This window comes from Ranitomeya variabilis, chromosome 4 (genome assembly GCF_051348905.1).
Source record: "Ranitomeya variabilis isolate aRanVar5 chromosome 4, aRanVar5.hap1, whole genome shotgun sequence".
NCBI classification, from domain to species: Eukaryota; Metazoa; Chordata; class Amphibia; order Anura; family Dendrobatidae; genus Ranitomeya; species Ranitomeya variabilis.
In genome coordinates, this window is record NC_135235.1 from 563,416,455 (window position 1) to 563,443,537 (window position 27,083).

Sequence of the window (27,083 nt, forward strand, 5' to 3'; positions counted from 1 at the left end):
ATTGGACCCCAAAAGTTGTTGTGCAATTCGTCCTGAGTATGCTGATACCCCATATGTGGGAGAACACTACTGTTTGGGCACACGTCGGGGCTCGGAAGGGAAGTAGTGGCATTTTGGAATGCAGACTTTGATGGAATGGTCTGCGGGCGTCATGTTGCGTTTGAAGAGCCACTGATGTGCCAAAACAGTAGAAACTCCCCACAAGTGACCCCATTTTGGAAACTAGAAACCCCCCCCCCCCCAAGGAACTTATCTAGATGTGTTGTGAGAAATTTGAACCCCCAAGTGTTTAACTAAAGTTTATAACGTAGAGCTGTGAAAATAAAAAAATCCTTTTTTTCCCACAAAAATGATTTTTTAGCTCCCACATTTTTATTTTCCCAAGGGTAACAGGAGAAATTGGACCACAAAAGTTGTTGTCCAATTTGTCCTGAGTATGCTGATACCCCATATGTGGGGGTAAACCACTGTTTGGGCGCACGGCAGGGCTCGGAAGGGAAGGAGCACCATTTTACTTTTTCAACGCAGAATTGGCCGGAATTGAGATTAGATGCAATGTCGCGTTTGGAGAGCCCCTGATGTGCCTCAACAGTGGAAACCTCTCAATTCTAACTCCAACCCTAAACCGAACACACCCCTATCCCTAATCCCAACCCTAACTATAACCCTTACCACACCCCAAACCCGAACACGCCCCTAAACACACCCTTAACCCCAACACACCCCTAACCCTAACCATAACCTTAACCACACCTCTAACCCTGACGCACCCCTAACCCCAACCCTAACTTTAGCCCCAACCTTAACCCTAACGGGAAAATGAAAATAAATACATTTTTTTATTTTATTATTTTTCCCTAACTAAGGGGGTGATAAAGGGGGGTTTGATTTACTATATATAGCGGGTTTTTATGTTTGGCAGCTGTCACGCACTAAAAGATGCTTTTTATTGCAAACAATAGTTTTTGCATCACATTTTGAGAGCTATAATTTTTCCATATTTTCGCCCACAGTCACGTGAGGTCTTATTTTTGCGGGACGAGTTGACTTTTTTTGTACCATTTTCGGGCACATGACATTTTTTGATTGCTTTTTATTACACTTTTTGGGAAGCAGAATGAACAAGAACCAGCAATTCATGAATTTCTTTTGGATGTGGCATTTATACCGTTGCGCGTGTGGTAAAATTATAAACCGGTTTTATTCTTCGGGTCAGTATGATGACAGCGATACCTCATTTATATCATTTTTTTATGTTTTGGCGCTTTTATACAATAAAAACTATTTGATATAAAATATAATTCTTTTTTACATCGCTTTATTCTGAGGGCTATAACTTTTTTATTTTTTGCTAATGATGCTGTTATTGCGGCTCGTTTTTTGCGGGACAAGATGAGGTTTTCAGTGGTACCATGATTATTTATATCAGTCTTTTTGATCACGTGTTATTCCACTTTGTGTTCGGCAGTATGATGATAAAGCATTGTTTTTTGCCTCGTTTTTTATTTTTTTACGGTGTTCACTGAAGGGGTTAACTAGTGGGACAGTTTTATAGGTCGGGTCGCTACGGACGCGGCGATACTAAATATGTGTACTTTTATTGCTTTTTTTATTTACATAAAGAAATGTATTTATTGGAACAATATTTTTATTTTTTTCTTTATTTAGGAATTTAAAAAAAAATATTTTTACACAGTATAAGTTTTTTTTTTTTTTTTTTTTTTTAACCTTTTTACATCAACGATCTGACAAGGCAGTGCAGGAGGCTTCTCAGCGCCTTCTCTCAGCAGGCACTGACAAGCCAACTCCATACAGGACCAGGAAGGACCCTGCGGCCATCTTGGATCTGGGGGTCTTTAGGGCGGAAGACTCTCGGAACAACGTGATCACATCTCAGGGAAGCAATCAGGGAGCCCACTCCCTGTGCGATGCTTTTCTATGCCACTGGAACGCTGCGATCTTGTTTGATCGCAGTGTTCCGGGGTTAAAGTGCCGGGAGCGATCCATGACCGCTCCTTGCACATAGTGCCAGGTGTCAGCTGTGGTAATCAGCTGACACCCGGCCGCACTCCCCCTGTGAGCGCGGCTGATCGCGTCTGACGTACTATTCCATCCATGGGAAGTAAAGCCCAGGTCACATGGACGGAATAGTACGTCGGATAGCAGAAAGGGGTTAATAGATGACCATTCTTAGAAAAGTCACATAAAAGCCACTCCACTTCCCGGTTTAAATCACTTCGAAAAGAACAAGAGCAGCATGGCCCATTTGTCACACAGAATCAAGAGATAGCAGCCACCAATAATATGGACAGTACATAACAAAGGTTTACAGTTTATTTTTCTAGATTTTTTTTATAGGTTTCCGGCATTGGTTCAAAATGTCCACATCCTTGTAACACCTAGTTAAGGAATAATAGGCGGCTGTTTACTGGGACTTTAACTGTGGAAAATTTTGAGAACTGCCGCATGCAGAGACAGGTAAGAAAACTTAATTCATGTTACCGGTGAAAACTACACCTCAGGCACAGAATAGCTTAGGAGTTACCCTTTAGTTTTCCATCAAGTCGGAAAACCGGTTTCCGAGTCACATGACAATACTCACAGCCGGGAAAGGAGTATATAAACTTGATTTATAGGCTTAGAGGATGACCAATGACAATTAGTGGAAATTATTATTTATGTGCTGTACGGTGCATGGATACTTTGGTGATGCAGACAATGAAATGTTCACAAATTCAGCTTCCCCATACTGTTAACAACATTGCCCCTAAAAGTCACATAGTACATTCATATCCCTACATCATCCATGGCCCCAGGCATGATTGAGATTGGAACGCCATGGATTATAGGATCATGTGATTGTATCATAAGACACTAAGGGCCTGACATCATCTGGATTGTGCGGTTTACTTTCAAACATGTAATCGTTATTCCGGAGATTTAAAGAAGAATGTAAAAAGAAAATAAAAAAAATATTTATCACACATACGCTTTTTGATTTAAATCCTCAGAAATATACAATGCTCAGCAACAATGAGTTCATGCCCTTGAAAAGTAAGATTTTAATCAATATCATTGAACACATCAACAATATCCAAAATTTTGACACAAATTATCCCATTTTTTAACCCATAACATGAAAGGTTAACCCCTTCCCGACCCATGACGCCTATGCGGCGTCATGGAATGATCGCATCCCTGCAGATCGGGTGAAAGGGTTAATTCCTATTTTACCCGATCTGCAGGGAGAGGGGGAGTTGTACTTCAGCCTAGGGGGGGTGGCTTTGCCCCCACGTGGCTACGATCGCTCTGATTGGCTGTTGAAAGTGCAACAGCCAATCAGAGCAATTTGCAATATTTCACCTATGAAAATGGTGAAATATTGCAATCCAGCCATGGCCGATGCTGCAATAGCATCTGCCATGGCTGGAAATCATGTACTGGCCCCCCCCACCGCCCCCGATCTCCTCCCCAGTCGTCCGTTCTGTCAGGTACCCCCCTCCGTCCCCCTGTTCGCTCCCCCGTGCTCCTGTCCGCTCCCCCGTGCTCCTGTCGGCTCCCCCCGTCCTCCGATCCCCCCCCCTGTGCTCCAATCCACCCCCCCCCACCCCCTCATACTTACCGAGCCTCCCGGTGTCCGGCCGTGTCCTCGCTGGGCGCCGCCATCTTGGAAAATGGCGGGCACATGCTCAGTACGCCCGCCGAATCTGCAGGCTGGCAGATTCGTTACAGGTACATTTTGATCGCTGTGGTAGGTTCTACCACAGCGATCAAAATAAAAAAATAATAAATAAACCCCCCCCTTTATCACCCCCATAGGTAGGGACAATAATAAAATAAAGAAAATATTTTTTTTTCTTTTACCACTAGGGTTAGGGTTAGAACTAGGGGTAGGGTTAGGGGTAGGGTTAGGGTTACGGGTAGGGTTAGGGTTAGGGGTAGGGTTATGGCATGTGCACACAGAGCGGATCGGCCGCGGATCCGCAGCGGATCGGCCGCGGATCGGCCGCGGATCCGCAGCGGATCGGCCGCGGATCGCAGCGGATCCGCAGCGGATCGGCCGCGGATCCGCAGGGGATCCGCAGCGGATTGGCCGCGGATCTGCAGCGGATTGACAGCGGATCGGCCGCGGATCCGCAGCGGATCGGCAGCGGATCCGCAGCAGATTGGCCGCGGATCTGCAGCGGATTGGCCGCGGATCCGCAGCGGATTGGCCGCGGATCTGCAGCGGATTGGCAGAGGATTGGCCGCGGATCCGCAGCGGATTGGCAGCGGATTGGCCGCGGATCCGCAGCGGATTGGCAGCGGATTGGCCGCGGATCCGCAGCGGATTGGCCGCTGCGAATTCGAAGCAGTTTTCCATCAGGTTTACAGTACCATGTACACCTAAGGAAAACCAAATCTGCTGTGCCCATGGTGCGGAAAATTCCGTGCAGAAACGCTGCATTGTATTTTCCGCAGCATGTCAATTCTTTGTGCGGATTCCGCAGCGGTTTACACCTGTTCCTCAATAGGAATCCGCAGGTGAAATCCGCACAAATAAACACTGGAAATCTGCTGTAAATCCGCAGGCAAAACGCAGTGCCTTTTACCTGCAGATTTTTCAAAAATCGTGCGGAAAAATCTCACACGAATCCGCAACGTGGGCACATACCCTTAGGGTTAGGGTTGGAATTAGGGCTAGGGTTGGAAATAGGGTTAAGAATAGGCTTGTGGTTAGGGTTACGGATAGGGTTAGGGGTGTGTTGGGGTTACAGTTGTGGTTAGGGTTGGGATTAGGGTTACGGTTGGGATTAGGGTTAGGATTAGGGTTGGAATTAGGGTTACGGTTGTGTTGCGGTTAGGGTTGTGGTTAGGGGTGTGTTGGGGTTAGGGTTGTGATTAGGGTTATGGCTACAGTTGGGATTAGGATTAGGGGTGTGTTGGGGTTAGTGTTGAAGTTAGAATTGAGCGGTTTCCACTGTTTTAGGCACATCAGGGGTCTCCAAACGCAACATGGCGCCACCATTGATTCCAGCCAATCTTGCGTTCAAAAAGTCAAATGGTGCTCCCGCCCTTCCAAGCCCCGACGTGCGCCCAAACAGTGGTTTACCCCCACATTTGGGGTACCAGCGTACTCAGGACAAACTGGGCAACAACTGTTGGGGTCCAATTTCTCCTGTTACCCTTGCAAAAATAAAAAATTACTTGCTAAAACATAATTTTTGAGGAAAGAACAATTATTTTTTATTTTCACGGCTCTGCGTTATAAACTTCTGTGAAGCACTTGGGGGTTGAAAGTGCTCACCACACATCTAGATAAGTTCCTTCGGGGGTCTAGTTTCCAAAATGGGGTCACTTGTGGGGTGTTTCTACTGTTTAGGCACATCAGGGGCTCTGCAAATGCAATGTGACGCCCGCAGACCATTCCATCAAAGTCTGCATTTCAAATGTCACTACTTCCCTTCCGAGCCCTGACGTGTGCCCAAACAGTGGTTTACCCCCACATATGGGGTATCAGCGTACTCACAACAAACTGGGCAACAAATATTGGGGTCCAAATTCTCCTGTTACCCTTGTGAAAATAAAAAATTGCTTGCTAAAACATCTTTTTTGAGGAAAGAAAAATGATTTTTTATTTTCACGGCTCTGTGTTGTAAACTTCTGTGAAGCACTTGGGGGTTGAACGTGCTCACCACACATCTAGATAAGTTCCTTGGGGGGTCTAGTTTCCAAAATGGGGTCACTTGTGGGGGGTTTCTACTGTTTAGGCATATCAGGGGCTCTGCAAACGTAACATGATGCCCGCAGACCATTCCATCAAAGTCTGCATTCCAAAACGTCACTACTTCCCTTCCGAGCCCCGGCATGTACCCAAACAGTGGTTTACCCCCACATATGGGGTATCAGCGTACTCAGGAGAAACTGGACAACAACTTTTGGGGTCCAATTTCTCCTGTTACTCTTGCAAAAATAAAAAATTCTGGGCTAAAAAAATATTTTTGAGGAAAGGAAACACATTTATTATTTTCACGGCTCTGCGTTATAAACTTCTGTGAAGCACTTGGGGGTTCAAAGTGCTCACCACACATCTAGATAAGTTCCCTTGGGGGTCTAGTTTCCAAAATGGAGTCACTTGTGGGGAGTTCCTACTGTTTAGGCACATCAGGGGCTCTGCAAACGCAACCTGATGCCCGCAGAGCATTCCATCAAAGTCTGCATTTCAAAACGTCACTACTTCCCTTCCGAACCCCGACGTGTGCCAAAACAGTGGTTTACCCCCACATATGGGGTATCAGCGTACTCAGGAGAAACTAGACAACAACTTTTGGGGTCCAATTTCTCCTGTTACTCTTGCAAAAATAAAAAAATTCTGGGCTAAAAAAATATTTTTGAGGAAAGGAAACACATTTTTTATTTTCACGGCTCTGCGTTATAAACTTCTGTGAAGCACTTGGGGGTTCAAAGTGCTCACTACACATCTAGATAAGTTCCCTTGGGGGTCTAGTTTCCAAAATGGGGTCAATTGTGGGGAGTTCCTACTGTTTAGGCACATCAGGGGCTCTGCAAACGCAACCTGATGCCCGCAGAGCATTCCATCAAAGTCTGCATTTCAAAACGTCACTACTTCCCTTCCGAACCCCGACGTGTGCCCAAACAGTGGTTTACCCCCACATATGGGGTATCATCGTACTCAGGAGAAACTGGAAAACAACTTTTGGGGTCCAATTTCTCCTATTACCATTGGGAAAATAAAAAATTGTGGGCTAAAAAATCATTTTTGAGAAAAGAAAAATTATTTTTTATTTTCATGGCTCTGCGTTATAAACTTCTGTGAAGCACTTGGGGGTTCAAAGTGCTCACCACACATCTAGATTAGTTCCTTGGGAGGTCTAGTTTCCAAAATGGGGCCACTTGTGTGGGAGCTCCAATGTTTAGGCACACAGGGGCTCTCCAAACGCGACATGGTGTCCGCTAATGATTGGAGCTAATTTTCCATTCAAAAAGCCAAATGGCGTGCCTTCCCTTCCGAGCCCTGCCGTGCGCCCAAACAGTGGTTTACCCCCACATATGGGGTATCATCGTAGTCAGGACAAACTGGACAACAACATTTGGGGTCCAATTTCTCCTATTACCCTTGGGAAAATAAAAAATTCTGGGCTAAAAATCATTTTTGAGGAAAGAAAAATTATTTTTTTATTTTCACGGCTCTGCGTTATAAACTTCTGTGAAGCACCTGGGGGTTATAAGTGTTTACTATGCATCTAGATAAGTTCCTTGGGGGGTCTAGTTTCCAAAATGGGGTCACTTGTAGGGGAGCTCCAATGTTTAGGCACACAGGGGCTCTCCAAACGCGACATGGTGTCCGCTAACGATTGGAGCTAATTTTCCATTCAAAAAGTCAAATGGCACGCCTCCCCTTCCGAGCCTTGCCGTGCACCCAAACAGTGGTTTACCCCCACATATGAGGTATCGGCATACTCAGGAGAAATTGCCCAACAAATTTTAGGATCCATTTTATCCTGTTGCCCATGTGAAAATGAAAGAATTGAGGCTAAAAGAAATTTTGTGTGAAAAAAAAGTACTTTTTCATTTTTGCAGATCAATTTGTGAAGCACCTGGGGGTTTAAAGTGCTCACTATGCCTCTAGATGAGTTCCTTGGGGGGTCTACTTTCCAAAATGGGGTCACTTGTGGAGGAGCTCCAATGTTTAGGCACACAGGGGCTTTCCAAACGCGACATGGTGTCCGCTAACGATGGAGATAATTTTTCATTCAAAAAGTCAAATGGCGCTCCTTCCCTTCCGAGCCTTACCATGTGCCCAAACAGTGGTTTACCCCCACATGTGAGGTATTGGTGTACTCAGGAGAAATTGCCCAACAAAATTTAGGATCCATTTTATCCTGTTGCCCATGTGAAAATGAAAAAATTGAGGCTAAAATAATTTTTTCGTGAAAAAAAAGTACTTTTTCATTTTTACGGATCAATTTGTGAAGCACCTGGGGGTTTAAAGTGCTCACTATGCTTCTAGATAAGTTCCTTGGGGGGTCTAGTTTCCAAAATGGGGTCACTTGTGGGGGAGCTCCAATGTTTAGGCACACGGGGGCTCTCCAAACGCGACATGGTGTCCGCTAAAGATTGGAGCCAATTTTTCATTGAAAAAGTCAAATGGCGCTCCTTCCCTTCCGAGCCCTGCCGTGCGCCCAAACAGTGGTTTACCCCCACATATGAGGTATCAGCGTACTCAGGACAAATTGGACAACAACGTCCGTGGTCCAGTTTCTCCTTTTACCCTTGGGAAAATAAAAAATTTTTCGCTAAAATATCATTTTTGTGACTAAAAAGTTAAATGTTCATTTTTTACTTCCATGTTGCTTCTGCTGCTGTGAAACACCTGAAGGGTTAATAAACTTCTTGAATGTGGTTTTGAGCACCTTGAGGGGTGCAGTTTTTAGAATGGTGTCACTTTTGGGTATTTTCAGCCATATAGAACCCTCAAACTGACTTCAAATGTGAGGTGATCCCTAAAAAAAATGGTTTTGTAAATTTTGTTGTAAAAATGAGAAATCACTGGTCAAATTTTAACCCTTATAACTTCCTAGCAAAAAAAAAATTAGTTTCCAAAATTGTGCTGATGTAAAGTAGACATGTGGGAAATGTTATTTATTAACTATTTTGTGTCACATAACTCTCTGGTTTAACAGAATAAAAATTCAAAATGTGAAAATTGCGAAATTTTCAAAATTTTTGCCAAATTTCCGTTTTTTTCACAAATAAACTCAGAAATTATCGACCTAAATTTACCACTAACATGAAGCCCAATATGTCACGAAAAAACAGTCTCAGAATCGCTAGGATCCGTTGAAGCGTTCCTGAGTTATTACCTCATAAAGGGACACTGGTCAGAATTGCAAAAAACGGCAAGGTCATGAAGGGGTTAATAATATAACTCATTACAAACTCTTCAGTTCTATTCAAATTAGTTGATGCAAAAATGAATACATCCTTCATCAAAAACTACTACATCTAGTATTTGCATGACCTCCATGATTTTTGAGGACAGCACCAAGTCTTCAAGGCATGGAATGAACAAGTTGGTGACATATTGTAACATCTATCTTTTTACATTCTTAAAGAACAACCTCTTTTAGAGCCTGTATGCTGGATGAAAAGTGATGATCAACTGTCTCCTCAGAATTCCCCATAGGGTTTCAGCTCAGATCAGGAGACACTTGGCCAATGAATCCCTTTCATTATCATGTAGAAGATACAGGCGAAGATATAACTCCAGCCAATGCTGTGCCTGCAACTCACCTGGTTGTTGGGATCAGTGAGATAGCGCAAGAGAATGGGAAGCAGGTATTCAGAGAAAGCTCTGGGAAATTGTGGCCGGCTCTCCTGGAGAAAGATGGTGATCTGAGGGATCTGCTCCATGAGCTCAGTCCGTACTGTAGGTTCTGAAAGGAGAGTAGAAACACAGAAAGTGCTACAGTCTAATCCAGGAGTGGTAAAGCTACTGCAGTTTTCCAAAAAAAACCTTTTATGACCAAACATAGAACCACGCAACAACAAGAATATAGATATCCTGACATATTTTCCAAGCTTAAAGGGGTTGCCCAGTGCTGCTCACTTCCACAACCAGAGATGACTGATGATGTTGTGCTGGCAGATTCCTCCCAGGGTACTTGTATGGTTGGCAGATATTGAACATGCACTCCGGAGGGTATCTGCCAATGCAGCGTCCTCAGCGCCGCTCACCTACTGATGTGGAAGTGAGCGGTGCCAGATATGCCTTTTAATTTTATGTATCTTTTCAGTCTCATGATAAGACTTATAGTAAACTTTCTATTCCAGTACTGAGAGAAGACAGGTGAACTGACCTGCATCCTCTGAGAGGCGTACAACTATCTCCATGACAGTCAGAAAATCATCTTCGGTGCTGCTAAAATCTCTCAGCACGTCCAGCAATCCACGTGCAATGATCTGTCTGTAAGGAAAGAGTCGATGACAGGATTACACGGATTATACATGTAGCACACAAACATACGATATGGCTTTCTTCTAGCACCGCTCTGTTAGTCACGGCTGAGAGTGCACACTATATTCTATAGGCCATTGATCGGCAACCTGTGGCTAAACTACGACTTCTCTGACATACAAGAGACCATGGTTGGATTTTAACCTCCATGATCCCATATCCATCCAATGGCAAAATAACTATTTGTTTCTGTCCCTCTATAGAAATGACATGACTCCTCTCCAGAGCTGAATGGACATGGTAGAGTAAGGCTATCGTATCTGATTGTCATAATCTACTCTATTAAAGAGTGAAAATGCTAAAATCCTGTTTATAGAAAATGATCTGGTTACCTGAAGCAGCCACTAGAGGGAGCACAGGAGCGTACGGCATACACTGGACTGAAAGACATCACAGTCTGCAGTAAGCTCCCATGCTCCCTCTAGTGGTGGCTGCAGGCAGAAAATATGTTTCAAATCAACATCTATACAACAGGGCTGCAGCTCCTTTAAAAATCAAAATGGACCCTTATGGCTCCAAGTGTTCAAATTTAAGAGATCATTATATTTTTGGTCGAAACTGCAATTGTTGTAGATGCCATCTGCAAACCCAGATGGTCAATTAAAAACAGGTTAGTGAAGCAAGACATTGTATATGCTCATACATGCAGTACACTTGATGGGTGCACAAATCTGGAGCACATCAGGGCACTCTCCTAATGTACAGAAGTCCAGGTGATTCTATCTATTTGACTGAATTGAATATGCACATATTTTTAATCATGTACACATTTACCTGTTAAATATGTTATCGCTAAAGGCATATTTTTCCAGGCGTGCAAGAGGTGTCAGGTTGTCCTGTCCTGGAATGTCTAGAAAAGCGCTTATCCTCATGCTTTCACAGTCTGGTCCATAATCCTCAAAGCCAACTGTGGCGATAAAGAAAAGACACATTATCTCCCCATTTCCAGAGGAGCAAACCCAGACAGGTGTTATGTGAGAGCCTGTGAGTCAGCTGGCACGTTTCATGTATCCACAGATATATACGGAGCGTCTCGCTGTATGCTTAGGTTACAGAATAATAAATGGCATTAGATGGTAGAGTCCTCGCTAAGCTAATTTGCTTCCAGCCTGGAGATAGCGATCTGCTGAGATGCTCAGTGATGCTCTGCAGGTTCAGAGAGGAGGGCACTAATCTCTTCTAACCTCAAGTGTGAGCAGAATTTTAATTCCATCTCAAGGAGTATTAAGCCTTGGCAGACAGAAGATTTCTCTTGGCTTCTAGATTGCCCTTTACAGTGTGTCTACCGATTACCCATGGTGCAGGCATCTGCTCTATAAGCTCCGAATTGCCGTGGATCTCGTCAAGGCTGCAGTCTGAGGAATAGCCCATCAGGTCACATGTCGAGGCCACAGGCGTAACTGATGGGACTCTATGTTCCAGCGCTGTTTGTATAACTTGGCATACGTATAATGAGCTTGATATAATAAGCAAGACCAGTCACCGCTTTGTCCAGGAATGGTGTACAGCTCCTCCAGTCTAGGCAGTGCGAGGGTAGTCTCCTGTAATTAAGGGTACACATCCGTGTGGAGGATCTGAGTCCACACGGATCCACGATTCAGGAACCGGTTGCCTATCAGGCTGTCGAGCTCGGTTCAAGAGTCTCACGGTAGGCCCGTCAATCACGGTCTGTACTCAGACATGGATGTGTGAATGCAGGATTACTGTGCACATTTTGGAAAGACTACAAATACCGGTCATTTTTTAGCCAATCGCATGACAAATAAGCAAACAGAGCAGCACATAATAAGCAGAGTTGGATTCCGATCTCTCCCATAAAGGAATAATGCAGAAAATGAAAACACAGGGCAAGTGTAAGACACCCAGATAAAGCAAGTGGCAGCAATGTCTGGACCCTGCCCCTCACTCATCAGGGAAGAGGTACACTGAGGGTGTACCTTTAAAAAAAAAAAAAAAAAATTAGTAGCACCCGGGGTCATAATAATTATTGAAATGTGATGGTTCCCACCAGCCAGGTGATCCTCGCTGTCAAAAAACCAAGAAGAAGAAAGTGCTGTACAGAGAGTCAGAGCTTCTTATGGGGCCCATGATCAGATATTTTCCTGCCCCCCCACAAAACGGTCTTACCCCTAATCATGTATCATGTAAACACTCTCTTGTTAAGACGCATATAAGATGCAACTCCCTTTAAACTAGACCCGTGACCTCTCCTGACTTGTGCATTTTAGATCATTGTATTCCCCATAATCTGTCATGGTTAGGACATGGTTAATGTCCTGTTCTCACAGGGTTAATTTTACTGGCCTCCCTTTCGATCTGGGAGGGGTATTTATATTCACTCCAGACTAGGATTCGCTGTCAGCTACACTTTCTGTTCTAGTCTGTGTGCCTGACCCCTGGAGTGTGTGCCCAGTTTGCAAGTGTTTTCCTTGATCTCCGAGCGTTACTCTGTTTGCTTGTTCTTCTGGATTTCTGACCTCTGGCTTCACTTCTGAAAATGCCCTGTCTCACCCCTTTGGTACTTCGTGATCCCCTGGCTCCAATCTTAACTTGTTTTACTACTCTCTTGTGTTTATCCTTTCTCTGTTCCCCGGCGTCTGGCTCCATCCCCGATCACCTCCTACTCTGTCACATGGATCAGGTCCTGTTTGTACCTGGTTGGTAACCCGGCTCTTTGCTCAGCTCCCTTGCTGCTGTGTAGCGTTTCCCACAGCAGTATTACCTGGGAGCTGTGACACTAACAAGTCTGGAGCATCTTTTCTTGTAACTCTTCTCGGTACCATTCCTCTGTCAAGCCTCCTAGAAATTCATGAAAACTTGACATTTATTTGTTACCAGAAGGGGGGTGATGTCTGTACCTTTCAACGTTGTCCAATCTGTGCTGCTAGTATCACAATGTGAAGGGGCAACATCCCTTTGAGAAGGGGAATGGAGACTTTCCAGTTGTCAATGTAGTCACATCGTTCCGGGAGAAATAGCAGAGGAACAGCACAAGAAAGATTAATACGAAACAAATGCTCTAGAATTGCTTTTTCATGGGAAACACAGATATTTACTAAAGTATATGTGACTGGAGAACTGTCTGGTTCCTTTTATCTGGCCCTGGGATGGAGTTTCACCTTAAACCACCTCCATCACCATTGTGTATGGTGTAGCTTAACTTTCTAGATCCATGATGTCCTCACCCCCAAATTTCTGCATCTTCTCAATTCAGACAGTTCTGATCCCCTTTCTCTCTGTGTATGTAGACAATCTATTCTACGAAGGCCAGGTTTATGGCACTCCTGACAAATGATTAACCTGAAAACCTAAAGAGTGGTGTGACTAGAAGTGAAATGGCTGCAAGGTATAATAACACAGCGCTGCATGCCATAGCAGAAGGAGGAAGCTGCGTTCCACCAAGAATGCTGAAAAGTTTCCTAGAGGCAAAGAAGAAATTCACCACCTAACTATGCAAGCGATTAGGAGAGGATTGTGCCTTAGGTTCTCCTGGCTCATGGATGCATCATCCTGAGTGTGGACCGATGTTAATAAATAACCCATTACAAGGCAGATTGGGGCATTGACTGCAAGGGTTAACTAGCAAACCCGGAAACTATGACTTTAGTGAGAGGCGTCTGGGTATGTAGTGTTACTAAAATCTACAGAACTACATTCTACAGAATTTTTTCAGTCTGTAGCCTTGTCCGCTAATTAGGCAATACCCCAAAAACACAAACACTACCATGACTCAAAGTACACAACCCAATAGCATCATCAGTCACTTGCTGGAAATCCTATTTACAATTCCAACTATTGGAAGCTTATGTCTGAAGGTTGACCATTCTTGTAGGTCTTAGGGTATGTGCACACGTCAGGATTTCTTGCAGAAATTTCCTGAAGAAAACCGGAAATTTTCTGCAAGAAATCCGCATGTTTCTTTTTGCGTTTTTTTCGCGGTTTTTTTTTTTAGCATTTTGCAAGCGTAATTAGCTTGCAGAATGCTAAAGTTTTCCAAGCGATCTGTAGCATCGCTTGGAAAACTGATTGACAGGTTGGCCACACTTGTCAAACATAGCGTTTGACAAGTGTGACCAACTTTTTACTATAGATGCAGCCTATGCAGCATCAATAGTAAAAGATAGAATGTTAAAAATAATAAAAAATTAAAAAATGAGTCTCCTCTCCTCCACCCTGGGTACCAACCGCACATGATCTGCTTACTTCCCGCATGGTGGGCATAGCCACATGCGGAAAGTAAGCAAATCAATGCATTCCTAGTTGTGCGGAATCCCCGCAATTCCGCAAATTTAATGAACATGTTGCTTTTTTTTCCGCGATGCGATTTTTTCACGGAAAAAAATGCAACATTTGCACAAGATATGTGGAATACACTGAAAATAATGGGAGGCATATGTAAGCGTTTTTTTCGCATTTTTATCACGTTTTTATAGCGAAAAAATGTGAAAAATACTGAACGTGTGCACATGGCCTAAGGCTCCCATTAACTAATGCTTGCCAAACCTGACAATTTTAGTCCAATGTGTATTAGGGGTCACAATGGATGACTGTCAGGGATTTGGTAAGGATTGTCCAGCACGGAGAAAAGCCACCACCCAAAATTTCTGGCAGTGGCTCCCTCATAGAGAACACACTAGTGCTTGGCAGAGCGAGCGCTCGTGTGTAAGGAAGTGAGGGGACGAGTTGGCTACTGATCCAACAGCTATTTAAAGTGTATAGGGGGGCTTATGCGTGCATAAAAATTACCTCATATAAGTTCGCGGTTTGAATTGCGCCCCTACTGCAAACGTGACCGGATAACAGTAGTTAGCCTATTGTGCCGAGTGATCTGATAACAGAACTTGGTTCTTGGCATTGACCAATTAACTAGAACGAGTTTACAAGCATTCATCTTATTGTGCAGTACACATAGGCTGCCATCAGATTCCCAAAAGACAAGCATATTTCATAATATACAATCAAAGGTTAACTTGGTGCACAAACTGAAACTACCCTTAGGCCGGGATCACACATGCGAGAAATACGTCCGAGTCTCGCATGGTAATACCCGGCATTGCCGCCGTCTCTCTGGAGCGGAGCTTGTGGCCGCATGTATTGCTATGCGGCCGCACTCTCCGCTCCTGAGTGATGGAGGCAATGCCGGGTATTACCATGCGAGACTCGGACGTATTTCTCGCATGTGTGATCCCGGCCTTAAAATGGAGTTGTCTACTTTAGGCAACCACTTCCCCTATTCAGCTGCTATTGACAGTGGATATAGCCAGCAAAGTGTCCAAAATTAGAAAAAAAATTGGCTTTCTTAAAAAATAAATCATTTTTGTGTCTTTAACTACTTGCAGCAGCAGCAGCTGTCTGTCAGACACAACTGGACTTCCCATTGTTAAGGCAGAGATAGTTCATCACCATCTCTGCCACTGACTGCTGTTTAGAGCGCTGAAAGAGTGCTGAACGAGTATTATGTATACAGTATAGAAAGAACTGACAGTGCTTCCCCCTCAGGACTCAGCAATCATGTGATCGCCGGGTGCCAGGAGCTTCTGGGCCAAAGCAGAATTAGACCAATGCTGCTTTTCAAGCAGGAAGCTGAATTTGCCCTGTAAATGGGGCACATTATACCAGCTCCAGTTATCGGGGAAATTAACAATGGAAAAATGTACTTAATTGCTTAAATGCCACCCCCCAAATTTCTTCTATAACTTTATGGTGGAGTATAATGTGTGAAATAAAAAAAAAAAAAGCAAGGACATTTTTAAAAAAAGAAAGCTACTGCCAGTCCGAATTGCTGTTTCTAGCCCAGTCCCTGTCGAAATGTAACATACATTCAATGTATAAAAATACTTTCTATGAAAAGGAGAACACAATTTAAAGTAGTTTGGACTGGTTCCTCATGGTCATAAAATATATATGTATAAAAAAAAAATGCAAAAGCATGAACAACATGTATGTTATTTTTTATCTATATTCTACCTTCCCTGATAGCAACAAAACAACGTTTAACCCCTTCCCGACCTGTGACAGCGTATGCGTCATGAAAGTCGGTGCCAATCCGACCTGTGACGCATATGCTGTGTCACAGAATGATAGCATTCCTGCAGGCCGGGTGAAAGGGTTAACTCCAATTTCACCCGACCTACAGGAACAGGGGGAGTGGTACTTCAGCCCGGGTGGCTTCTCCCCCCCCTGTGGTTACGATCGCTCCGATTGGCTGTTGAAAGTCAGTGTTCCCTACCCCACCGTCCTGTCCTAAGCGCCTTCCTCTCCCCTCCGACCCTCCCCCGTCCTCCTCTCTGCTCCCCCCGCTATCCGATCGCACCCCCTCATACTTACCTAGTCCCGGTGTCCCTCCCGGTGTCCTCGGTCTTCTCGCATGGGCACCGCCATTTTGGAAAATGGCGGGCGCATGCGCAGTGCGCCTGCCGAATCTGCCGGCCGGCAGATTCGTTCCCTGTACATTTTGATCGCTGTGATAGGGCTAGGGTTGCACTTAGGGCTAGGGTTGCACTTAGGGCTAGGGTTGCACTTAGGGCTAGGGTTGCACTTAGGGCTAGGGTTGCACTTAGGCTATGTGCACACGGTGCGGATTTGGCTGTGGATCCGCAGCGGATTGGTCGCTGCGGATTCGTAGCAGTTTTCCATCACGTTTACAGTACCATGTAAACCTATGGAAAACCAAATCCGCTTTGCCCATGGTGCAGAAAATACAGCGCGGAAACGCTGCGTTGTATTTTCCGCAGCATCTCAATTCTTTGTGCAGATTCCGCAGCGTTTTACACCTGCTCCATAATAGGAATCCGCAGGTGAAATCCACACAAAAAACACTGGAAATCCGCAGGTAAAGCGCAGTGCATTTTACCTGCAGATTTTTCAAAAACGGTGCGGAAAAATCCGCACACAAAACCGCAACGTGGGCACATAGCCTTAGGGTTAGGGTTGGAATTAGAGTTAGGGTTGGAATTAGGGTTAAGGCTAGGGTTAGGGTTGTGGTTAGGGTTGTGATTAGGGTTAGGGGTGTGTTGGGGTTAGTGTTTCAGTTAGAATTGAGGGGTTTCCACTGTTTAGGCACATCAGGGGGTCTCCAAACGCGACATGGCGCCACCATTGATTCCAGCCAATCTTGCGTTGAAAAAGTCAAATGGTGCTCTCTCCCTTCCGAGCCCCGACGTGTGCGCAAACAGTGGTTTACCCCCACATATGGGGTACCAGCGTACTCAGGAGAAACTGGACAACAACTTTTGGGGTCCAATTTCTCCTGTAACCCTTGGGAAAATAAAAAATTGCGGGCTAAAATATTATTTTTGAGGAAAGAAAAATGATTTTTTATTTTCACTGCTCTGCGTTATAAACTTCTGTGAAGCACTTGGGGGTTCAAAGTGCTCACCACACATCTAGATAAGTTCCTTTAGGGGTCTAGTTTCCAAAATGGGGTCACTTGTGGGGAGTTTCTACTGTTTAGGCATATCAGGGGCTCTGCAAACGCAACGTGACGCCAGCAGAGCATTCCATCAAAGTCTGCATTTCAAAACGTCACTACTTCCCTTCCGAACCCCGACGTGTGCCCAAACAGTGGTTTACCCCCACATATGGGGTATCAGCGTACTCAGGAGAAACTGGACAACAACTTTTGGGGTCAAATTTCTCCTGTTACCCTTGGGAAAATAAAAAATTGTGGGCTAAAAGATCATTTTTGAGAAAAGAAAAATTATTTTTTATTTTCATGGCTCTGCGTTATAAACTTCTGTGAAGCACCTGGGGGTTTAAAGTGCTCACTATGCATCTAGATAAGTTCCTTGGGGGGTTCTAGTTTCCAAAATGGGGTTACTTGTGGGGGAGCTCTAATGTTTAGGCACACAGGGGCTCTCCAAACGCGACATGGTGTCCGCTAAAGATTGGAGCCAATTTTTCATTCAAAAAGTCAAATGGCGCTCCTTCCCTTCCGAGCCCTGCCGTGCCCCCAAACAGTGGTTAACCCCCATATATGAGGTATCAGCGTACTCTGGACAAATTGGACAACAACTTTCGTGGTCCAGTTTCTCCTTTTACCCTTGGGAAAATAAAAAATTGTTGCTAAAAGATCATTTTTGTCACTAAAAAGTTAAATGTTCATTTTTTCCTTCCATGTTGCTTTTGCTGCTGTGAAACACCTGAAGGGTTAATAAACTTCTTGAATGTGGTTTTGAGCACCTTGAGGGGTGCAGTTTTTAGAATGATGTCACTTTTAGGTATTTTCAGCCATATAGAACCCTCAAACTGACTTCAAATGTGAGGTGGTCCCTAAAAAAATGGTTTTGTAAATTTTGTTGTAAAAATGAGAAATCACTGGTCAAATTTTAACCCTTATAACTTCCTAGCATAAAAAAATTTTGTTTCCAAAATTGTGCTGATGTAAAGTAGACATGTGGGAAATGTTATCTCAGAACCGCTAGGATCCGTTGAAGCGTTCCTGAGTTATTACCTCATAAATGGACACTGGTCAGAATTGCAAAAAACGGCCAGGTCATTAAGGTCAAAATAGGCTGGGTCATGAAGGGGTTAAAAAACAGAATATGAAAATCACAAAAATTAGGCTTTATGTGCCATGACAAAAGAGGCAAAAATTATTGGAATAAACGAACAAAAAACAATTTTACAGCTGTTAAAACCACTCAAACGAAAAAGACCCAAAAATGTGCCTGTTCAGGAACGGGGTAAAATGGCCTGGTCCGGATCTAGTTGAAGTTGAACTGCAATATCAGATACAACCTGTAGACAAGGGTTGTGCTGTTTCTGGAATAAAACCCTTTTCACACTGTGAACTACGCATTACATGATACCACTAAAATCAGTAGGCTGACCATAGAGCCGAGACTACTCTTTGCAGTGGCTATCAGAGCTCAGGGACCTGCAGGTCAGTAGGATTTGGGGTGATCCAATCCTACCAATATGAGGCCCCATCCCAGATGATGTTCTGTGGTATTACAGGAGACAGAAGACGTCATTGAGAGTTAACCCTGGCGACATGTCCTGAGATGATCGCACTGCGCATGATGAAGTAATGGGGCCAAAGGACACAGGAAGTGAAGCGCACATGAAGGAGGAAGTGCAGATGCCGGCGAACACTCACAGTCATCCAGGTCGTCTTGCAGGTCCACAAAATACAGTGGGATCCCTAAGAATAAGAAGAACAGGAAGTCAATACAACTAGGTTAAAGCTGCCCAGAACTGTGACAATCGATTCAGCCTCCAACTTGTGACTCTCCAGTTGCTCTGAAGCTACAACCTAATGCTGGGAGTTGTAGTTCACAGGAGCTGGAAACCACTGCTCTGTAGACTGTAAGAACTTCAGACTCCTTACAGCTGTACAGCCAAAAAACAAGGCGACAAACTCTGTGGCAGATGGAAAGGCATCATGTATGTAATGTGCATGGGGCCGCCCAACTCTCCTGACAAATGAGACCCAGTTCAAGTGCTTAATATTTGCAGTCAGAAGACTTACTCTGCACTCCCCATAGAGAGCACATGAACGCTCGGCCGAGCTGTTTGTTCATGTGCATGGGGGAGTAAGAAGAGGCTATGTTCACACGTTGCGTTATTGCTCCGTTTTTTTTTTGTGCCGCAAGTTTTAAGCAAAAGCCACAATATTTCAGAAATCTCACTGTATAAAACAAGATTACACTGGCGCTGTCCTATTCCACTATAGTGTATGAAGCCACTGGCAACCTGGCAGATGGGCTGTGCAAATCTGCCCAAACAGAAATCACACACATTGTTTTTTTTATTTTCCTGATTTGTAAAACTGCTGCGTTTTTGCAATCTGCAGCATGTCACTTCTTTCAGCGTTTTTTCACCAATAGAAAGTAATGGGTAAGTGCAAAAAACACAGCAAAAAAATGCAGGTATCAAGTTTTGCTGCGAAAACCTAAGGAAATTACATCATGATTTGTTTGGGAGCACTAAACTTTATCAGCATGCACAGGAGACAACAAAAACCTTCTTATTGCAAGCAGCTTCTTTACTGCCAAGTGCGCAGGTTTTGTCTGCAGAAAAAAAACCTGCAGCTAAAACGTAAAGTCTGAACACAGCCGTACGGTGGTGACCATACTTCTATATAGTACATTTTGCTTTTCTGAATAGTGTGGAGCTTTATATACATTGTGTGTTAAAGGATATCTTAATTCTTCCACTAATGTGCATAGAGACACCTGGTGAGAGCACCTGTCGAATAATACATGAAGCTGGGGAATACAATAACTACACGTATAGAGAAGAGGCCTGACACCAGCCATACTGGGTACAATGTGCCATGCATTGGCATGACTGTAAAAACCGGGAGGTTGCCCAATTGTGCCAGACTCCTCGGATCTGCATAATGGGCACAAGTGTCAATTAGTTTCAAAGGGTTTTCCAACTGAATACCTTTAAAGTTTACCTGTCACCCCCAAAATGGAAGATGAGCTAAGCCCACCGGCAACAGGGGCTTATCTACAGCATTCTGGAATGCTGTAGATAAGCCCCCGATGAAACGCAGTCAGGTCCAGGGCCTCCCATCTTCTTACGATGACGTCCTCTTCTTGTCTTGACACTGCGGCTCCGGCACAGGCGTACTTTGTCTGCCCTGTTAAGGGCAGAGCAAAGTACTGCAGTGCGCAGGCGCCGGGCCTCTCTGACCTTTCCCTCAACAGAGCAGACAAAGTACGCCTGAGGCTACTTTCACACTAGCGTTAACTGCAATACGTCGCAAATGCGTCGTTTTTGCGAAACGCCGCATCCAGCAAAAGTTTTTGCTGGATACGTTGTTTCGTCATAGAGTAACATTAGCGACGCATTTGCGACGCATTTGCGACGCATTTCCAAACGGTGAATGCGTTTGGCGGCGTTTGGGCGTATGGTAGCGGTCCGTCGGGAAAACAAAACGCTACATGTAACGTTTTTTGCTCCCGACGGTCCGCTTTTTCCGACTGCGCATGCGCAGTCGGAACTCCGCCCCCACCTCCCCGCACATCCCCGCACCTCACAATGGGGCAGCGGATGCGTGGAAAATATGCATCCGCTGCCCCCGTTGTGCGGCGGAGACCACACTAGCGTCGGGAACGTCGGCCCGACGCGCAGCGACGGGTTGTTCCCGACGCTAGTGTGAAAGTAGCCTGACCCGGAGCCGCAGCGTGAAGACAAGAAGAGAACGTCATCGTAAGAAGATGGGAGACCCCGGACCTGACCGCGATGCCCACCGGATCAGACCGCAGCGAGACCGCCCCTGGTGAGTATAATCTAACCTTTTTTTCCTCATCTTTCAGGTTACATTGGGGGCTTATCTACAGCATTACAGAATGCTGTAGATAAGCCCCTGATGCCTGTGGGCTTAGCTCACCTTCCATTTTGGGGGTGACTTCCCTTTAAGGCCCCCATGCCCATTAGATAACAGTCATCCAAAGCTACACATTTCTGAGGTCAGACAGCCATCTAAAGCAGGGGGCATCAGGACTGGTAACTACTGGACTGATGGGATCCAACTGCCCGATCCTTTAGTTCTGCGAGGTAAGCAGCTGATGGATGATTTGTGCTGCAACTCTCAGGCTGGGGTCACACTTGGCGTAAGACAATACGCCACGTATTATACGTCCGTACTACGGCCGTAATACGGAGAAATGTTCCCAAAATAGTGATCCATAGTCAGGGTGTTTCAGCGTATTTTGCGCATGGCATCCTCCGTATGTAATCCGTATGGCATCCGTACTGCGAGATTTTCGCGCAGGCTTGCAAAACCGACATCTAATGGATTTATGTGCTCAAATGTTAGGGAAAACATATATACAGTATATATATATATATATATATCATTGAGACACATATATATATTCTGTATTTATATTTAATTCAGCGCGATCTATGTGAAAAGCCGGTAATTCAATTGCCGGCTTTTCATTTCTCCTGCACAAACCCGACAGGATATGAGACATGGTTTACATACAGTAAACCATCTCATATCCCCTTTTTTTTTGCATATTCCACACTAGTAATGTTAGTAGTGTGTATGTGCAAAATTTCAGCGCTGTAGCTGCTGAAATAAAGGGTTAAATGTCGGAAAAAATTGGCGTGGGCTCCCGCGCAATTTTCTCCGCCAGAGCGGTAAAGCCAGTGACTGAGGGCAGATATTAATAGCCAGGAGAGGGTCCATGGTTATTGCCCCCCCCCCCCCCGTGGCTAAAAACATCTGCCCCCAGCCACCCCAGAAAAGGCACATCTGGAAGATGCGCCTATTCTGGCACTTGGCCACTCTCTTCCCACTCCCTGTAGCGGTGGGATATGGGGTAATGAAGGGTTAATGCCACCTTGCTATTGTAAGGTGACATTAAGCCAGATTAATAATGGAGAGGCGTCAATTATGACACCTATCCATTATTAATCCAATTGTTTGAAAGGGTTAAAAAACACACACACACACACACACACACACACACACACACACACACACACACACACACACACACACACACGATTTAAAAGTATTTTAATGAAATAAACACAGCGGTTGTTTTAATAATTTATTGTTCTCTCAATCCATTTCCAGGCCCTCGCTTGGCAAAATAATAAACGCACAAGATACATACCTTCTGATGTCCGATCACGTCCCACGAGGTAATCCATCTGAAGGGGTTAACTAATATTACAGGCAGGAGCTGCGATAAACCACTCGCTCGTGCCTGTAATCCCCGGGTGCTGAAAGGAAAGCAGAGTGATCTATACTTACATTGAGTCGCGGTGATGCGCCCCTGCTGGATGTTCTCATGAACTGCAGCCTGGGAACTTTTTCCCACGCTCCAGGTCATATGAGGACATCCACCAGGGGGCGCATCACCGTGACTGAAGGAAATGTAGGTCAATGACCTACATTTCATTCATTTGCCGGGGAATTACAGGCACAAGCGAGTGCATTAGCAGGGCTCCTGCCTGTAAAATTATTAACACCTTCAGATGGATTACCTCGTTGGACGTGATCTGACATCAGAAGGTATGTATCTTGTGCGTTTATTATTTTGCCAAGCGAGGGCCTGGAAATGGATTGAGAGAACAATAAATTATTACAACAACCGCTGTGTTTATTTCATTAAAATACTTTTAAATCATGTGTGTGTGTGTGTGTTTTTTTTAACCCTTTCAAACAATTGGATTAATAATGGATAGGTGTCATAACTGACGCCTCTCCATTATTAATCTGGCTTAATGTCACCTTACAATAGCAAGGTGGCATTAACCCTTCATTACCCCATATCCCACCGCTACAGGGAGTGGGAAGAGAGTGGCCAAGTGCCAGAATAGGCGCGTCTTCCAGATGTGCCTTTTCTGGGGTGGCTGGGGGCAGATGTTTTTAGCCACGGGGGGGCCAATAACCATGGACCCTCTCCTGGCTGGCTATTAATATCTGCCCTCAGTCACTGGCTTTACCGCTCTGGCGGAGAAAATTGCGCGGGAGCCCACGCCATTTTTTTCCGCCATTTAACCCTTTATTTTAGCAGCTACAGCGCTGAAATTTTGCACATACACACTACTAACATTAGTAGTGTGGAATATGCAAAAAAAAAGGGATATGAGATGGTTTACTGTATGAAAACCATGTCTCATATCCTGTCGGGTTTGTGCAGGAGAAATGAAAAGCCGGCAATTGAATTACCGACTTTTCACTAACACCGCTGCGTATTTCTCGCAAGTCACACTGCTGGTCCGTGTGGAATCCGTATTTTTCTCGCCCCCCATAGACTTTCATTGGCGATTTTTTTGCGCAATACGCTGACAAACGCAGCATGCTGCGATTTTGTACGGCCGTAGAAAGCCGTATAATACTGAACCGTAATATACGGCTAATAGGAGCAGCCCCATTGAGAATAATTGTGCCGTATGTTATGCGAGTTTTACGGACGTAGTTTCTGCGCTCTTACGTCCGTAAAACTCACATGTGTGACCCCGGCCTCACAGAGAACACTCATCTGCGCCGAGGAGGAAACAGCCGAATGATTCTCTTATCCACAGGAAAAGTGATACAATTCCTATAGGTCCAACCACTGGGACCCCCTTGTGTTCTGAAGAACGGAGGGCTCCAGAGTCTAACGTGTGAATGGAGCACATCCATGGCCACTGTCCCATTTCCTCCTATCCTGAAGGTGAATTGGGACATGAACAGAATTTTTTAACCATAAATTGGTTCTTAATAACAAAATAAATAAATAAAAAAGTAAACTCAGGTAACCCCCCTTTTATTTGCAGATTGTAACACATCATACAGCATGCAGATACTAAGGTGGAGGCACCAAGGAGTAGTGATGTGACAACAGTATACTCCGCAAAACTTTTAGATCTTGTCTAAAGCAGAGTATGATGGGCGGAAATGTACACAAGACGTAACAAAAAAAAAAAATCACATAGGTTAGATATCATGTATAGTCTATACAAGGGCAGAGCAAGACACTGGGAGATAGAAAAATCAGACTCCAAAATTGTCCAATTTCCATCAGCAGACTCGCCTTTCCCCCAAAAAAATGCAATAAAAAATGAACAAAACACTTTATCTACCTCACAATAGTATCAATAAAAATGTCCACAGCTGTTACACAAAACAAGAGCTCGCCGGCTCCACCAGCCAGAAAGTACAAGGGTCTCCGGAAACACAAAATGTGTCAATAACGTTTAATAGTTAAAATAAAAACTACAAAAGAAAACAAACATATACATACGTATATACAGTTGTGCTCAAAAGTTTACACACCCCGGCAGGGTCATTTGGATGTTTTGGGTTGTTATTATGATTTAAAAAGAGAAAACACAGCAGTTTGACAATAAATGGCTTCACCCAACCACTAACCATGAGCGGAGAAAAAGTTTTGGTGTTATTATTCATATTCTTTGAAAAAAGGCCAAGAAAGCAAAAATTCTGCCAGGGTATGTAAACTTACGAGCACAACTGTATATAATGGCCAAGTCTAGGATCGCTGTACTGACCCAGAAAGTCGCATCGTTATGTCGGGTGAGAAAGACCTGACTCCCCAAAAAAAGACAGATGCATTTTTTCACCATTTACATTCCAGTATGTGGTAAAATGAATGGTGTCCTTCAAAACTACAGCTGGCCCCGCAAACAACAAGCAACATAAGGGGGTCTGGGCAGAAAGACATAGGAGGAGTAATGGCTCTCAGGGGGAAAAGATACATTAACAACAAAAAAAAACAAATATTTGAAAAACCGTTTCACTACTGCCATAGGGTCAGAAAAATGGCGGAAACCACGGCCGCCATCTTTAATGTCGCTTTGTACCGCTGATGTACAGAGGGGCGTGGCCAAAATTAGGAATCTTCGTACAATGGCAATTTTTAGTGCAAAAATTTGCCGTGCACGTATGACAACCAGTAAGTGACGGAACCTGGTACCTGCACCATGATGGGGGTAGTAGTATAGACACTACGATGGGAGGAGTAGCTGGATAGATATATATATTTATTATATACATACACACATATATATATATATATAGGCCCACACATTAGCCAGGTGCCCGGTAATGCCCTCTGTGTGGCCGCACCGGGCACACACCTGCACACTACGGGACCCAGCAGCAGCAATAACAATGGCTGCACGCTCCCGCAGTGATAGGGCGCCGCACACTGGCCTCTGCCTGCACACTGGCCTCTGCCTGCACATAGCGCCGCCCCTCCTGCACGCCGTCACCGGCTGACACCTCCCATCCCCGGTAATGCCCCGTGCAGACCCATCTGCCCCCCTGCCCCAGACTCGTACACTTACCGGCCATCTTGAGGGCTGAGCCGGGAGGACAGAAGCGCGCCCCCGAGGCTCGCACTCAGCATCTCCGCAGCCAGCGGCGCGCGCGCGCCTCAGAGACGTCATCGGGTGGACGCGCACACAGAGGAATCTAGGGGCGTGCGCGCCCCCGCTCTATGTGGGGATATAGACGCACTTTACGGCAGTGCTGTGAGACCTAGAGCATTATAATTAAATAGTGTAACAGGGAATGCTGGAGGTTGTAGTCTCCCAAGAGTTGGAGATGAATACTGTGGTGGCTATTTATCATTGCACCGTTTTTTTTCTGCAGTGAATTGGTTCTAATGGTAACATTTTTAACATGCACATCCCAACTTTTAGGCCCTGGGCACACAGTAGTTGGTCAGTAGTTTACCTCAGTATGTGTAAGCCAAAACCAGGAGTGGGACAATCAGAGGCAAAGTATAATAGAAACACGTCACCTACTCCATGTTTTGGCTTAAGGCCTCTTTCCCACTTCCGTCTTTATTTTTCCGTCGTTTTGTAAAAAAAACGGATCCAGCAAATGTTTCTGCTGTATCCATTTATTTCTCATAGACTCGTATTAGCGACGGATTGTGATGGCCTTCCGTTTCATCCGTCGTGCACTGGATCCGTGGTAATATCGCAGTCCGTCGTGCGGGGACAATGCACAGAGGAACGTTTTTTCTGCACGTCGGAAAATCATTCAGCAACGAGTCCAGCGCTGTCCGTCGTTGGCTATAATGGAAGCCTATGGATGCAGGATCCGTCGCCGTGTGTCAAAAGCAGGAATCCGTCTTTTGAAACTGAGCATGCGTGGAAGAATTTCTATAGAGAAAATAATGGTATGCACTCAGATCAAAAACAATGCGAGGTGCTGGTAAAACAGACCCGAGGGAAGAATTTCTAGTCCGGAAATTCTTTCTCGCCCTCTCTCTTTTTACTATTGATGCTGCCTATGCAGCATCAATAGTAAAAAGATATAATGTTAAAAGTAATAAAAAATCTTGATATTCTCATCTTCTGGCGTCCCCCGCAGCCTTCTCGATGCTCACGTTCCCAGTAATGCATTGCGAGAATGACCTGTGATGACATTATATCTTTTTACCATTGATGCTGCATAGGCAGCATCAATAGTAAAAAGTTGGTCCCACTTGTCAAACACTATGTTTGACAAGTGTAACCAACCTGTCAATCAGTTTTCCAAGCGATGCTACAGATCGCTTGGAAAACGCTACGGATCCATCAAAAACTGGATCCAGTGCACCCGTTTTTTAAAATCTGCACAGGATTCGTCTTTTCA

General features: G+C 44.7%; 1 protein-coding gene across 2 annotated transcripts in view; it reads right to left on the reverse strand.

The window, feature by feature from the left end:
* Window positions 1-25,966, reverse strand: part of LOC143765774 (serine/threonine-protein phosphatase 4 regulatory subunit 1-like) — a 105,597-nt gene extending 79,631 nt beyond the window's left edge. The window contains exons 1-5 of one of the 2 annotated variants that reach the window (XM_077252799.1): window positions 25,784-25,966; window positions 19,119-19,163; window positions 10,793-10,925; window positions 9,861-9,967; window positions 9,295-9,437 (exon numbers count right to left, since the gene is read on the reverse strand). In XM_077252799.1, coding sequence (XP_077108914.1) covers window positions 9,295-9,437; window positions 9,861-9,967; window positions 10,793-10,925; window positions 19,119-19,163; window positions 25,784-25,790 — 435 coding nt within the window. In that variant the 5' untranslated portion in view covers window positions 25,791-25,966. The remainder of the gene's footprint in view (window positions 1-9,294; window positions 9,438-9,860; window positions 9,968-10,792; window positions 10,926-19,118; window positions 19,164-25,783) is intronic. The other variant, XM_077252798.1, reaches the window with a different exon arrangement.
* Window positions 25,967-27,083: the final 1,117 nt, after the last annotated feature.